This window comes from Ranitomeya variabilis, chromosome 1, assembly GCF_051348905.1.
Source record: "Ranitomeya variabilis isolate aRanVar5 chromosome 1, aRanVar5.hap1, whole genome shotgun sequence".
NCBI lineage: Eukaryota > Metazoa > Chordata > Amphibia > Anura > Dendrobatidae > Ranitomeya > Ranitomeya variabilis.
Window position 1 is genome coordinate 916474471 of NC_135232.1, and position 14594 is coordinate 916489064.

General features: G+C 43.3%; 1 protein-coding gene and 1 long non-coding RNA gene across 2 annotated transcripts in view; one reads left to right on the forward strand and one right to left on the reverse strand.

The window, feature by feature from the left end:
* Positions 1-14594, forward strand: part of AFG2A (AAA ATPase AFG2A) — a 701600-nt gene that overhangs the window by 241811 nt on the left and 445195 nt on the right. Inside the window, exon 14 of the mRNA XM_077279095.1 lies at positions 9653-9776. Coding sequence (XP_077135210.1) covers positions 9653-9776 — 124 coding nt within the window. The remainder of the gene's footprint in view (positions 1-9652; positions 9777-14594) is intronic.
* LOC143790179 (uncharacterized) overlaps positions 1-14594 on the reverse strand; it is a 74989-nt gene that overhangs the window by 42079 nt on the left and 18316 nt on the right. The window lies entirely within an intron of this gene.

Consider the following 14594-nt stretch of genomic DNA (forward strand, 5'->3'; position numbering starts at 1 on the left):
GTGCCTACAAACATCTGCCCCCAGCCACCCCAGAAAAGGCACATCTGGAAGATGCGCCTGTTCTGGCACTTGGCCACTCTCTTCCCATTCCCGTGTAGCGGTGGGATATGGGGTAATGAAGGGTTAATGCCACCTTGCTATTGTAAGGTGACATTAAGCCAGATTAATAATGGAGAGGCGTCAATTATGACACCTATCCATTATTAATCCAATTGTTTGAAAGGGTTAAAAACACACACACACACATTATTAAAAAGTATTTTAATGAAATAAACACAGCGGTTGTTTTAATATTTTATTGCTCTCTCAATCCATTTGCAGACCCTCGCTTGGCAAAACAATAAACCCACAATATACATACCTTCTGCTGACCCGTCACGTCCCACGAGGTAATCCATCTGAAGGGGTTAAAATAATTTACAAGCAGGAGCCCTGCAAATGCAGCTGTGCTCGTGCTTGTAATTCCCTGGCGAATGAAGGAAATGTAGGTCATTGACCTACATTTTCTTCAGTCGCGGTGATGCGCCCCCTGGTGGATGTCCTCATATGACCTAGAGCGTGGGAAAAAGTTCCCAGGCTGCAGTTCATGAGAACATCCAGCAGGGGCGCATCACCGCGACTGAAGGAAATGTAGGTCAATGACCTACATTTCCTTCATTCGCCGGGGAATTACAAGCACGAGCACAGCTGCATTTGCAGGGCTCCTGCTTGTAAATTATTTTAACCCCTTCAGATGGATTACCTCGTGGGACGTGACGGGTCAGCAGAAGGTATGTATATTGTGGGTTTATTGTTTTGCCAAGCGAGGGTCTGCAAATGGATTGAGAGAGCAATAAAATATTAAAACAACCGCTGTGTTTATTTCATTAAAATACTTTTAAATCGTGTGTGTGTGTGTTTTTTAACCCTTTCAAACAATTGGATTAATAATGGATAGGTGTCATAATTGACGCCTCTCCATTATTAATCTGGCTTAATGTCACCTTACAATAGCAACGTGGCATTAACCCTTCATTACCCCATATCCCACCGCTACACGGGAGTGGGAAGAGAGTGGCCAAGTGCCAGAACAGGCGCATCTTCCAGATGTGCCTTTTCTGGGGTGACTTGGGGCAGATGTTTTTAGCCACGGGGGGGCCAATAACCATGGACCCTCTCCTGGCTATTAATATCTGCCGTCAGTCACTGGCTTTACCACTCTGGCGGAGAAAATTGCGCGGGAGCCCACGCCAATTTTTTCCGCCATTTAACCCTTTATTTTAGCAGCTACAGCGCCCAAATTTTGCACATACACACTACTAACATTAGTAGTCTGGAATATGCAAAAAAAAAAGGGATATGAGATGGTTTACTGTATGTAAACCATGTCTCATATCCTGTAGGGTTTGAGAAGGAGAAATGAAAAGCCGGCAATTGAATTACCGGCTTTTCACAGATATCGCGCTGTAGTAAATATAAATACAGAATATATATATATATATATATATATATATATATATATATATATATATATATATATATATATATATATATATATATATGTCTCAATGACATATATATATATATATATATATATATATATATATATATATATATATATATACTGTATATTTATTTTCCCGAACATTTGAGCACATAAATCCATTAGATGTCGGTTTTGCAAGCCTGCGAGAAAATATCGCAGTACGGATGCCATACGGATTACATACGGAGGATGCCATGCACAAAATACGCTGACACACCCTGACTACGGATCACTATTTTGGGAACATTTCTCCGTATTACGGCCGTAAAATACGGACCGTATTGTCTTACGCCGAGTGTGACGCCGGCCTTATGCTTATAATAGGTAGGGCTTCAACAATTGGCATCCTCACTGATTAGCTGTTTTAAGCTTTGTTGGTGGCTGGCTATAAAGGGTGAATGAACCAGAACACTAAAGCTCCATACACGGTTTAATTTCTGATGTTGGCTGCTGCTGATCAGCTTCTGTTCATTTGTCTATTCATTTATAGGAGCTGTTCTTCGGTATCTAACAATTACCACTAACTTTGTACAGATGTGTGGTGTTCTGCTCCTTATACTAAAATTGTCCGCTACTCTGAAACCGTTGCCGATTTCTCTTATTTCTCCCCAGTAAAATAATACCTATACTCCCCTTCCGTGCCTGCGCTGTTCCAGCGGTGTTGGCAATGTCATTCCCAGGGATTGTGTGACATTATGTCATGCAATCACTGTTGCCAATCCAATTAAACCATGTACTGTTTATTTCTAGTTTATGATGCATTTAAAAAATGAAATTTGTCTCCTTAGGCTATGTTCACACGTTGCGTTTTTTGCTGCGGATTTTTCCGCAGCGTATTTGATGAAATCCGCAGTGCAAAAAGTACTGCGGATTTATCGCGTTTTTTTGTGCGTTTTCCACTGCGGTTTTAGACATCTGCGGAACTTTAACATGGAGCAGGTGTCAAACCGCTGCGGATTCTGCACAAAGAATTGACATGCTGCGGAATGAAAACCGCAGCGTTTCCGCGCGTTTTTTTCCGCAGCATGTGCACTGCGTTTTTGGTTTTCCATAGGTTTACATTGAACTGTAAACTCATGGAAAACTGCTGCGGATCCGCAGCGTCCAAAACGCTGCGGATCCGCAGCAAAAAACGCAACGTGTGAACATGGCCTTAGAGTCTGTTTACACATGTCAACTGGCGGCACTAAATGATTAACTTTTGCTGATCAGTGGTGGTTTAATACCAGATCTTAGTAAATTATATGCACGGTGCGATGTGTAATGGATTGGTCATTGTGCACGTGTTGCAATTGTTCTCTGCCAGACTTTGTACTACCGAGGATTATTGTGTGGCCAATGACTGCGTTCACTCTCCTCTTCTACTGACGTAATTTACATCTGGAGGAAGTAAGAGCTGCAGCTGCTCTCTCACTTTCTCCGGATGTTTTGATTTGTCCAAAGGAGAGGAGAGTGAAGCCCACGCTGATTGGCCGCTGTAATTGTGTGACATTGCAATGTCGATACCACTGGTACAGCGCTGGTACGTACCGGGGGTGACTATAAGGGCAGGGTCACACAACTGTAGATTGTTTCATCTGAGAAAATTTGGTCGATTATCCTAATGACACTCTGATCAGTGTGTCAGCATAGTGTGATTCGACCTTCTCGGATGAAAGAATCGTAACACACTGTGAGGAGAAGATGGAAAGCAAAATGTATCCTTCTTTTCCATTGTGTGAATGTGCAGAAATCGGACTGCACTCAGATGTCATCTGATAGCTGTCCAATGTTTTCCACACACCTATAAACTTGAATGGGTGAGTGGCCTCCGATTTCTTAGTGAAATCACCGCATGCCGCAATTCTTCACAGACAAATTCTGTAAATGAAAAAAATCGGTCATCAGCAGTTCCCCATTGAATAACATTGGTCCGAGTGCTATGCAATAAAAAATGTGATGGCACTCTTCCTATTTATATGCTCGTGTGACCCTGGACCAAGTGTTATTATTTTACTGGGGTGTAACATAGGGATTCAGAAGGGGTTGTCTGACTAAAGGACAATGCCTTTAAAGATAGGTCATCGGTATCTTTGCATTGGAAAGCCCGTTTAAGCGTTAGTGCATTACAGCCAATTTTTTACATAGTTCCTCAAGTTCAAAAGGAAGTAAACAAATTGATATAATTATGCATATTAGCAATATGTTTTGATAATTTGATTTATGGACATCACTAACTACTCTTTTTTTTCTCCCTAAAGATACTGCGCCAGTCATTTAATGAATATGTCTTTCTCCTCTGATTACTCTTTGGTTCGTGAAAAACATGTCCAATGAAAATCCATAATTAAAAAAGGATGTATTGTTATTTTGGTCTTTTGTTTTGGCAAACCACACAAACATTGGCCATAATGGTCACACCCAGTCCCTGCCTTTTCAAGGGAAGTGGAGAAGGGTTAGCTGTGATTTCACCTAAAGGAGTTACTGGTCAATGTAATCCTACCTCTGCTAATAAGGAGCCTTGCTGAAAACTCTTGTCTGAAAAGACATCAAGTATGAAGCTAAGCTAAAAAAGCATCGGTGGCCACTGTGAAAATTTACAAAGTTAATTTAGCTTTTTAAAAAGTAACTAGCTGTTTCCAGCCAGCTAACACTCGGCATGCTCATTGCTATCTAATTAACGCTGCTAGTGATTCAACTAGAGTAAATAATTACAACATTCAATAGCGCTTACGCAGGTGGTAAATTAGCTTAAAATGAAGTTAATAATAATAATAATAATTAAAAATCAGAATAATGCTAATACATTTTATTCACAGTGTAAAATCAAAAGCAAACTGGATTCGTGTGGTAATGTGTGGGGACGCAGGCTCCTGTGGTAATGTGAGGATGGAGCCTTGTGTGGTAATGTGTGGGGACGGAGCCTTGTGTGGTAATGTGTGAGGATGGAGCCTTGTGCGGTAATGTGTGGGGACGGAGCCTCGTGTGGTAATGTGTGAGGATGGAGCCTCATGTGGTAATGTGTGGGGACGGAGCCTCGTGTGGTAATGTGGGGGGACAGAGCCTCGTGTGGTAATGTGTGGGGACGGAGCCTCGTGTGGTAATGTGTGAGGATGGAGCCTTGTGTGGTAATGTGTGGGGACGGAGCCTCGTGTGGTAATGTGTGAAAATGGAGCCTCATGTGGTAATGTGTGGGGACGGAGCCTCGTGTGGTAATGTGTGGGGACGGAGCCTCGTGTGGTAATGTGTGAGGATGGAGCCTTGTGTGGTAATGTGTGGGGACGGAGCCTCCTGTGGTAATGTGTGAGGATGGAGCCTTGTGTGGTAATGTGTGAGGATGGAGCCTTGTGTGGTAATGTGTGGGGACGGAGCCTCGTATGGTAATGTGTGGGGACGGAGCCTCCTGTGGTAATGTGTGAGGATGGAGCCTTGTGTGGTAATGTGTGAGGATGGAGCCTTGTGTGGTAATGTGTGGGGACGGAGCCTTGTGTGGTTATGTGGGGGGACGGAGCCTCGTGTGGTAATGTGTGGGGACGGAGCCTCGTGTGGTAATGTGTGGGGACGGAGCCTCGTGTGGTAATGTGTGGGGATGGAGCCTCATGTGGTAATGTGTGGGGATGCAGCCTCGTGTGGTAATGTGTGGGGACGCAGCCTCATGTGGTAATGTGTGAGGATGGAGCCTTGTGTGGTAATGTGTGGGGACGGAGCCTCGTGTGGTAATGTGGAGGGACGGAGCCTCGTATGGTAATGTGTGGGGACAGCCTCGTGTGGTAACGTGGGGGGACAGAGCCTCATTTGGTAATGTGGGGGGCGGGATTATGTGTGGTAATGTGGTGGGGGGCGGGCTTATGTGTCGTAATGTGGTGGGGAGGGCGGGATTATGTGTGGTAATTTGGTGGGGGGCGGGATTATGTGTGGTAATATGGTGGGGGGATTATGTGTGGTAATGTGGTGGGGGGGCGGGATTGTGTGTGGTAATGTGGGGGGGGGCGGGATTGTGTGTGGTAATGTGGGGGGGCGGGATTGTGTGTGGTAATGTGGGGGGGGCGGGATTGTGTGTGGTAATGGGGGGGGCGGGATTGTGTGTGGTAATGTGGTGGGGGGGCGGGATTGTGTGTGGTAATGTGGTGGGGGGGATTATGTGTGGTAATGTGGTGGGGGGGCGGGATTGTGTGTGGTAATGTGGTATGGGGGCCGGATTGTGTGGTAATGTGGTGGGGGGGCGGGATTGTGTGTGGTAATGTGGTGGGGGGGCGGGATTGTGAGTGGTAATGTGGTGGGGGGGCGGGATTGTGTGGCGTAATGTGGTGGGGGGCGGGATTGTGTGTGGTAATGGGGTGGGGGCGGGATTATGTGTGGTATTGTGGGGGGGCGGGATTATGTGTGGTAATGGGGTGGGAAGGGCGGGATTATGTGTGGTAATTTGGTGGGGGGCGGGATTATGTGTGGTAATATGGTGGGGGGATTATGTGTGGTAATGTGGTGGGGGGGCGGGATTGTGTGTGGTAATGTGGGGGGGGGCGGGATTGTGTGTGGTAATGTGGGGGGGCGGGATTGTGTGTGGTAAGGTGGGGGGCGGGATTGTGTGTGGTAATGTGGTGGGGGGGCGGGATTGTGTGTGGTAATGTGGTGGGGGGATTATGTGTGGTAATGTGGTGGGGGGGGCGGGATTGTGTGTGGTAATGTGGTATGGGGGCCGGATTGTGTGGTAATGTGGTGGGGGGGCGGGATTGTGAGTGGTAATGTGGTGGGGGGGCGGGATTGTGTGGCGTAATGTGGTGGGGGGCGGGATTATGTGTGGTAATGTGGGGGGGCGGGATTATGTGTGGTAATGGGGTGGGGGGCAGGATGATGTGTGGGTGCACAGCTACTGTGCAGGGGGCGGGATTAGCGAGTAATCACGATGCCTCTTATATATATAGATATGATAAAAATTGCCAATTTTTCAGTTTATTTTTTTTTAATTAATGTAACAAAAAAATCTGATTTACAGTTCGTTTTCTGATGATAGCTTCACTTTAAGATCAGGTGACTAGCTTGGCCATTGATGAATATGCCAATACTTTGAGTTGTTAAGCGGTGATTCCTAAAGGAACAGCATGAGACTGCTGAGGTTGGGGATTGGATACGGCAGTCATGTGAATGTGCGGCATGTGATCGCTACAGCAAACAAAATAAAGACCTGTGGGGACCAAAGGAAATCATAAGAACTAACACTGGCACAAAGAAGCTTAATTTATCAAATGGTTAATTTAAAAACCGTTATGATTAATCTGGTTTAATTTAATACTGCCTATTCTATGTTGTCCCTGCCTTAGACTTGGGTAAAGCCGATAAATGTGTCCCAATATTAATAGTAAGTTCAAAGTATAACCAGGGCTGTGGAGTCGGAGTTATACAATCGGTATAAAATGGACCAACTCCTGAAATATATAATAAATTGAGTACAGTAGTTAAGTGCTGTGTTTTTCATAAGGTGAGATGAATCTGTGCTGCACTTTATGTACATGCTCAGTAGTGTGAGGCAGTGCTTGGGGTCGGAGTTAGGGAAATATTACAGTATTCACTAATGGCCTGTTCACACATTCAAGAGTCACATATGAGTGCTATCCAAATTAGAACAGGCAGCCCTCGGACTGAACACTGACCTATTGAAGTCATTTTTAAATGTGCGATTTTTCACATGGACTACGTTGGCCCAGTATTCACACAAGTCTCTACAGAGTCAGTAAGTTGAAGGAAATCTGTCACCAGGTTTTTGTTAGCTCATCTGAGAGCAACATGATGTAGGTAAAGAGACTCTGAATCCAGTGATGTTTCACTTATTTCACTGGGCACAGCGATTCTGGCACAATTGAAGTTCTAAGATTTAGCAATGCAGCAGAGCTGAGAAAGCTAACCCCACACACACCAGGCTCTGTATTTGCATTGTCTACAGACAGTGAGCTGCTTATCACAGGGCACACAGCCTGACATGTGACACATCATTGAAATCTGTTTTATCACCTACCTCATGCTGTCCTCAGATTGCATAGGCAAAACCTTTTACATAGAGACAAAACTGACTCAGATGGAAAATTGTCTATTTTTTACTGATGAGAATCAGACTCGTTTTCCATTGTTCCTCTAAATATTGTACACTCTGGTGGCTGTTGGTAGCCAGAAGGTAGAAAGATAGAAATAACACAATCTAATCTAAAAAATATGTTTGGGTACGCCACCGAAAACATGTTATGTTGAGACTTAATATTTGTTGCATTTAAAAAATGACATTCGTCTCCTTCGGGTCCGTTTACATGTGCCGACAGGCAGAACTGAATGAATGCCAATCGGTTAACATACTGATCGGCGGTGGTTTAATAGCCGGTTTAGGCTGCCATAGCTCTTAGCAGGGTGATGTACACACGAGAGTGATGAGTTTTTGCACTGTATAAATAATTATTTCACTTGAAGAATGAGTGTTTTGCATTTTTTAGTGCAGAATTTTCAATAAAGGCAAAAATTATGTAGACTAAATAGTGTGTTTTTCTGATAGATTTTTTTGTGCAGAAAACCTGCGAGGTATAACTGTCCAAGCAAAGTTTCATGTGACTTCATGAAAACTCATGACCACAGTGCATCTAAAGATGCTGGGAAACTTAGTGTTTTCTATTTTTGACTTTTGGTTAAGTGAAATATGCATTTAAACCACCTGTGGGGATTGTTGTGTTTTTAATTATTATTGTAATAAAATATGCAAATGAAGTTCTCGTAAGTAGTTTCAAATGGGTGGTATGCTGTTATTTAAAGAGATCTAAAGGGTAAGTTTCTCCTTGTGGAGGGTGACATGCTAGGTCTGGCACGCCAGTATGAGGAGACTTAAATGCCTTGTATGCTCCTCTGGGAAATTAAATATGCGAATTGTCTATGCAGAGAGGACGAGGACTTGAACTCTGGTGCCACGTATTGGAAGTAGCGATCCTACATGTCATTATCAACCCTTTAACGAGCCTTGAAATATGACTTAGATCAAATGCCAAATCAAAATCTTCATTTGTAAACACGGTGTTTCTGGGTGCTGCCCCTCATCAGTACAAAGTGTGAGATCGGGTTTGGCTAGGTGTGAGGCTAATACTGGAATCGAAGGGGTAAGCTTTCTCCGTGTGGAGAGTGACATACCAGCTCTGGCACACCAGTATTAGGACACTTAATTTAAAGGGACTATGTCAGCACAAAATGACTGTTCAAACCAAGTACAGGCAATTGGTGCATCATTATTTTGGCCAAACATTTTAGTGTACCTTCCCGCCTGCTTGTTTTCCATCTATCTCATCTCTGGCTCTATAAAGACATAGCTGTTAATCAAAGAAGAAGAAGAGAGATGGATATGGAGAGAAAACAAGTAGAAGAGAAGGTGCAATCAAGTGATTGGCCCCGCCATGAAGCTCCGAGCCCCAGTACTTGGTTTGAACAGTCATTCTGTGCTGACAGCCCCTTTAAAGCTACAGACATGCTGTCAAGAGATATGGGGGCATGATTGCACCTGTACTCCCAGTATACTGAGCGGTGATGACCTGGTGCCTCAGAGGCCGCCTTTACACTAAGGTTACACTGTGATTGAAACTTAATGTACTCTGGTTAGCCGAACTTCAAATCAGCCGGCTATATGGGTTTTTAGTGCTATTTGTCTGCTTGATAACCTGATTTCTGCGGGTAAATAGCGTTTCTGATGATGTCCGATTCCCTTTAATGGCCAGATTAGGTGTCATTGTGCACAAAACAGCTGTTGTATATTTGGGAAATAAATAATATTGGATATTCCAGTGGTGAGTGCCAATTTCTGCTTTCATCTGGTTAAAGAAAAGCAAAAATATTTATTTATATGATATTCCCTGCAGTACCACAACCATCGGCCCAGACGAGCCCCATGTCTGTATATATCCATTGAAGGGCTGTGCTTTTCCTGTTTTTAAAAGCAGGGTGCAATTCTAGATGGTATAGGACCATTTTAATGGTAGATCCATTGTTGCTCACAGTCCTTGAGGCATATATTGGGAATAGCAGCCTGTCTGTCATGTCAATCACATCCTTGCATGTCATTTAAAGAAATATTGAGTGAATGTTTTTATACTTGAAATATAAATGTATTGACATATATTTCTTCCATAGCTCTGGAGCTGGGAATGTAGCTGACCGAGTTTTAGCTCAGCTTTTGACCGAAATGGATGGAATCGAACAACTGAAAGATGTGGTGATACTGGCAGCTACAAATCGACCTGATCTAATAGATAAGGTAAGCCTGAACTGTACTCTTTGCTTCTGCTTTTCAGCACATGGGAGGTCCAGCTATATTGCTATATTGCACTGTACTTTCCTAACTCTTGGTTCCATGTCGACTCATTGACTCCTACTATGACATGGCATCAGTACTTGAAGGCAGGATACAGCTACATCACTGCTACACGGCACCTGGCTCCACGTTCGATGGCAGACCTCTGGCCCTAGACACATCACTGTAGAATACTTGGCATTAGCATACTTGTAGTTATCCCCCCAGTAATGTGTATGCCTGGGTGCTATGTTATCATTAGTATTTGTTGTAAATTGACATATATATGCATTTTGGTAATATTAAATATATATTTTTTTATTTCTAATCCCTAATGTGAGTGATTAGATCTTTTGATTTGGTTGTAACCAAAAACAGTTGTTCTCCTTTTGCCTCCTATTTAATATGAAAGTGTTTGAATGAATTGTTACTGTTGTATGTGTGATCCTTTTTTTTTTTTGCTAAGGAATCAATATTATTAATCTTATTATAATGGTTTACAGATTGTTTTAGCACCAAACCTTACTAATGAAGATCGTTTTAGTTAGGCAAACCTATAGATTTTAAGATGAGACTGCAATATAGATACTGTATCTCTCAAAAGTGAGTACACCCCTCACATTTTTGTAAATATTTGATTATATCTTTTCATGGGACAACACTGAAGGTATGATGCCTTGATACAATGTAAAGTAGTCAGTGTACAGCTTATATAAGTGTGTAAATTTGGTGTGCCCACTGGTAAGGGATACACCCATCTACATTCAGGACACAATTGACCTATTAAATAAACTATCAGCAATAGGTCCTCTACCAGAAGGAACATCCTGGCCACCATGGATGTGGAATCTTTGTACTCTAATATCCCAGACCAGGATGGATTAAATGCCTGCAAAGTCTTCATGGAAAAGACAGGGACTGATGCTGATTCTGTGGTGAAACTTACAAAATTCATCCTCACCCACAATTATTTTGAATTTGATAATATACAGGGTAGAACAATTATATGGATACACATAAATACAATGGGAATGGTTGGTGGTATCAACTTCCTGTTTGTGGCACATTAGTACATGGGAGGGGGAAAACTTTTCAAGATGGGTGGTGACCATGGCAGCCATTTTGAAGTCGGCCATTTTGGATCCAACTTTATTTTTTCCAATGGGAAGAGGGTCATGTGACACATCAATCTTATTGAGAATTTCACAAGAAAAACAATGGTGTGCTTGGTTTTAACTTAACTTTATTCTTTCATTAGTTTATTCTTGAAAAGTTTTCCCCCACCCATATACTAATGGGCCACAAACAGGAAGTTGATATCACCAACCATTCCCATTTTATTTAGGTGTATCCATATAAATGACCCACCCTGTATATCTACAGGAGACTGGTACAGCAATGGGAAGTAAAATGGCTCCAAAATATGCAAATCTTTTCATAGCCCAAGTTGAAAGTGAATTTTTGTCCTCATGTCCCATCAGGCCTCTGGCCTACTACCGTTACATTGATGATATTTTAATCATCTGGATGGAGTCTGAGCCAAGACGTTCCATGAACAGCTTAATCAATTTAACACTCAACTACTCCTGTACAGAAATTAACTTTTTGGACACCAGCATTAAGCCGCAGAATAGTGAAAGAGACATCCTTGTATCAGAAGCCAATCGACCGTGCAACATGCCTTAGGCTGCTTTCACACTAGCGTCGGTACGGGGCCGTCGTCATGCGTCGGCCAGACGTACCGACGCATGCTGTGAAATGCACAAAGGGGGCAGCGGATGCAGTTTTTCAACGCTGCCCCATTGTAATGTCCGAGGAGGAGGGGGCGGAGTTTCGGCCGTGCATGCGCGGTTGAAAATGGCGGACGCGACGCACAAAAAAAGTTACATGTAACGGTTTTTTGAGCCGACGGTCCACCAAAATACGACTCATCCGTCGCCTGACGGATGCAACGTGTGGTAATCCGTCGCAATGCGTCGCTACTGCAAGTGTATGGAGAAAAAACGCATCCTGCGGGCAACTTTGCAGGATGCATTTTTTCTCCAAAACGACGCATTGCGACGTCCGCCTGATAACGCTAGAGTGAAAGTAGCCTTAAATGGGACATTTTCCATCCAAAACACATAAAAAAACTATTGTCTACAGCCAAGCTATCAGATACCATCTTATATGTTCCAACCCAATAGATAGAGACAAACACCTTGGTCGCCTCAGAAAGACCTTTTTGAATCAGGGCTACCATTCAAGAACAATTAAAAACCAAATTACAAAAGCAGCTAGAATATCAAGGAATCACCACCTACATTACAAAGCTACAGAAAAAAATAATCTGGTGCCTCTAGTAGTCACCTACAATCCAAATCTGGAAGTGCTAAGGGGAGCTGCACGGAAATTACAACCTTTACTACAAAAAGATGCCCGTTTTAAATCCATATTTCCAGACCCTACTACTGTGTTTTATGCAGCCCCCAAATCTAAGAAGCATCATTGTCAGAAGCTATCTGTCATCTCCAACAGCTACTGGAACCTTTCCTTGCAACCAGATGAAATGTAAAACCTATGTGAAATATTTTAAATGGTGGCACAAGTTGTCACAGCTATTGTAGATTCCTGCAGCAGTACCAACAAACCTCCACAAATAGTTTGTAAACAAATGAATCTCAGATAATATACACCTAGGTGTATACAGGTACGCGCTGAAAAATTAGCAAAAAGAGATAAAAACTAAGAATGTCCTTTAAGGCCCCGTCTCACATAGCGAGATCGCTAGCGAGATCGCTGCTGAGTCACAAGTTTTGTGACGCAACAGCGACCTCAGTAGCGATCTCGCTATGTTTGACACGTACCAGCGACCCGGCCCCTGCTGTGAGATCGCTGGTCGTGTCGGAATGGCCTGGACCTTTTTTTGGTCGTTGAGGTCCCGCTGACATCGCTGAATCGGTGTGTGTGACACGGATTCAGCGATGTCTTCACTGGTAACCAGGGTAAACATCGGGTTACTAAGCGCAGGGCCGCGCTTAGTAACCCGATGTTTACCCTGGTTACCATCGTAAATGTAAAAAAAAACAAACAGTACATACTCACATTCCGGTGTCCGTCAGGTCCCTTGCCGTCCGCTTCCCGCACTGACTGACTGACGGCCGTAAAGTGAAAGTACAGCACAGCGGTGACGTCACCGCTGTGCTGTTAGGGCCGGCGCTCAATCAGTGCAGGAAGCGGACGCCGGGGGACGCGAAGGTGAGTATGTACTGTTTGTTATTTTACATTTTACACTGGTAACCAGGGTAAACATCGGGTTACTAAGCGCGGCCCTGCGCTTAGCAACCCGATGTTTACCCTGGTTACCCGGGGACCTCAGCATCGTTGGTCGCTGGAGAGCGGTCTGTGTGACAGCTCTCCAGTGACCACACAGCAACTAAACAGCGACGCTGCAGCGATTGGCATCGTTGTCTGTATCGCTGCAGCGTCGCTATGTGTGACGGGGCCTTTAGAGTCAATGACCACTTATAAAATGTCCAAGTATGTTGTGATCTAATACCTGGATCAACACGGGTATATCCCCGATACGCTCACTTCATGTAACCAAACATTAACTCTGTGGTTACATGAAGTGAGCGTACCGGTGATATACCCGTGTTGATCCAGGTATTAGATCACAACACACTTGGACATTTTATAAGTGGTCATTGACTCTAAAGGACATTCTTAGTTTTTATCTCTTTTTGCTATTTTTTCAGCGCGTACCTGTATACACCTAGGTGTATATTATCTGAAATGTAAAACCTGTCCATTTATAATGATCACGGACAAGATAAAGATCCCCAACTCACATCAGGACTACAAGATCCCAGGTACTTTCAGCTGCATCACATCTAATGTGGTGTACTTAATTATTTGTACTAAATGTCCAACTGGGGGTCTTTATGTAGTGGAGACAGGGCGCAAAAGCTTAGAACAGGGATTGATTCTCATTGCCACACAATAAGATAAAAAAATAATATATCTCCTTGTGGCCAAACATTTTGTCTTCCTGATCACAGCACCATGGATATGAAATTACTGGTATTAAAAGGTAACTTCAAATCTTAGAGAGACAAAAGGGTCTGGGAGTATAAACTCATGACAACCTTTGACACAGTGCACAAATGAATGTGTCGCATAGATTTATGTCTTTTTACATCAGTTAAGGAATTTGCTCCTCAAACCTTGTGGGAGCGTCACAACACAGAACCAGACCCCAATCAGAGGACAATAAAACTTTCACACTCCTTATCTATGAACTGTTCAAATATGTATGGCCATAACTGTTTATCCCTCTCCCATAATGATAGTTCTGCTTCACGTTACTTGTCTTTTCTATTGCATTATTTCTGTGCTGTGTTGTGTGTAAATGTTTCTTCGGATTTTGTATTAGTCTATGCCTGATGAAAATACTTGAGTAGTCTCGAAAGCTTGCAGTTTGTTACCATCTTTTCAGTTAACCATTAAAAGGTATCAACCACTGAGGACTCTCAATTCTAAATATTTTTGTGTGCCCTCTAAATAACTCAACGCACAGCTCTTAATTTCTAAACTGCTGGCAACAAAAGTGAGTACACTCCCAAGCGAAAATGGCTAAATAGTGCCCAAAGTGTCAATATTTTGTGTGGCTACCATTATTTTCAAGCACTGCTTTAACACTCTTGTGCATGGAGTTCACTAGAGCTTCACAGGTTGCCACTGGAATCCCCTCCCACTCCTCCTTGACGACATCACGGAGCTGGTGGATGTTAGAGACCTTGT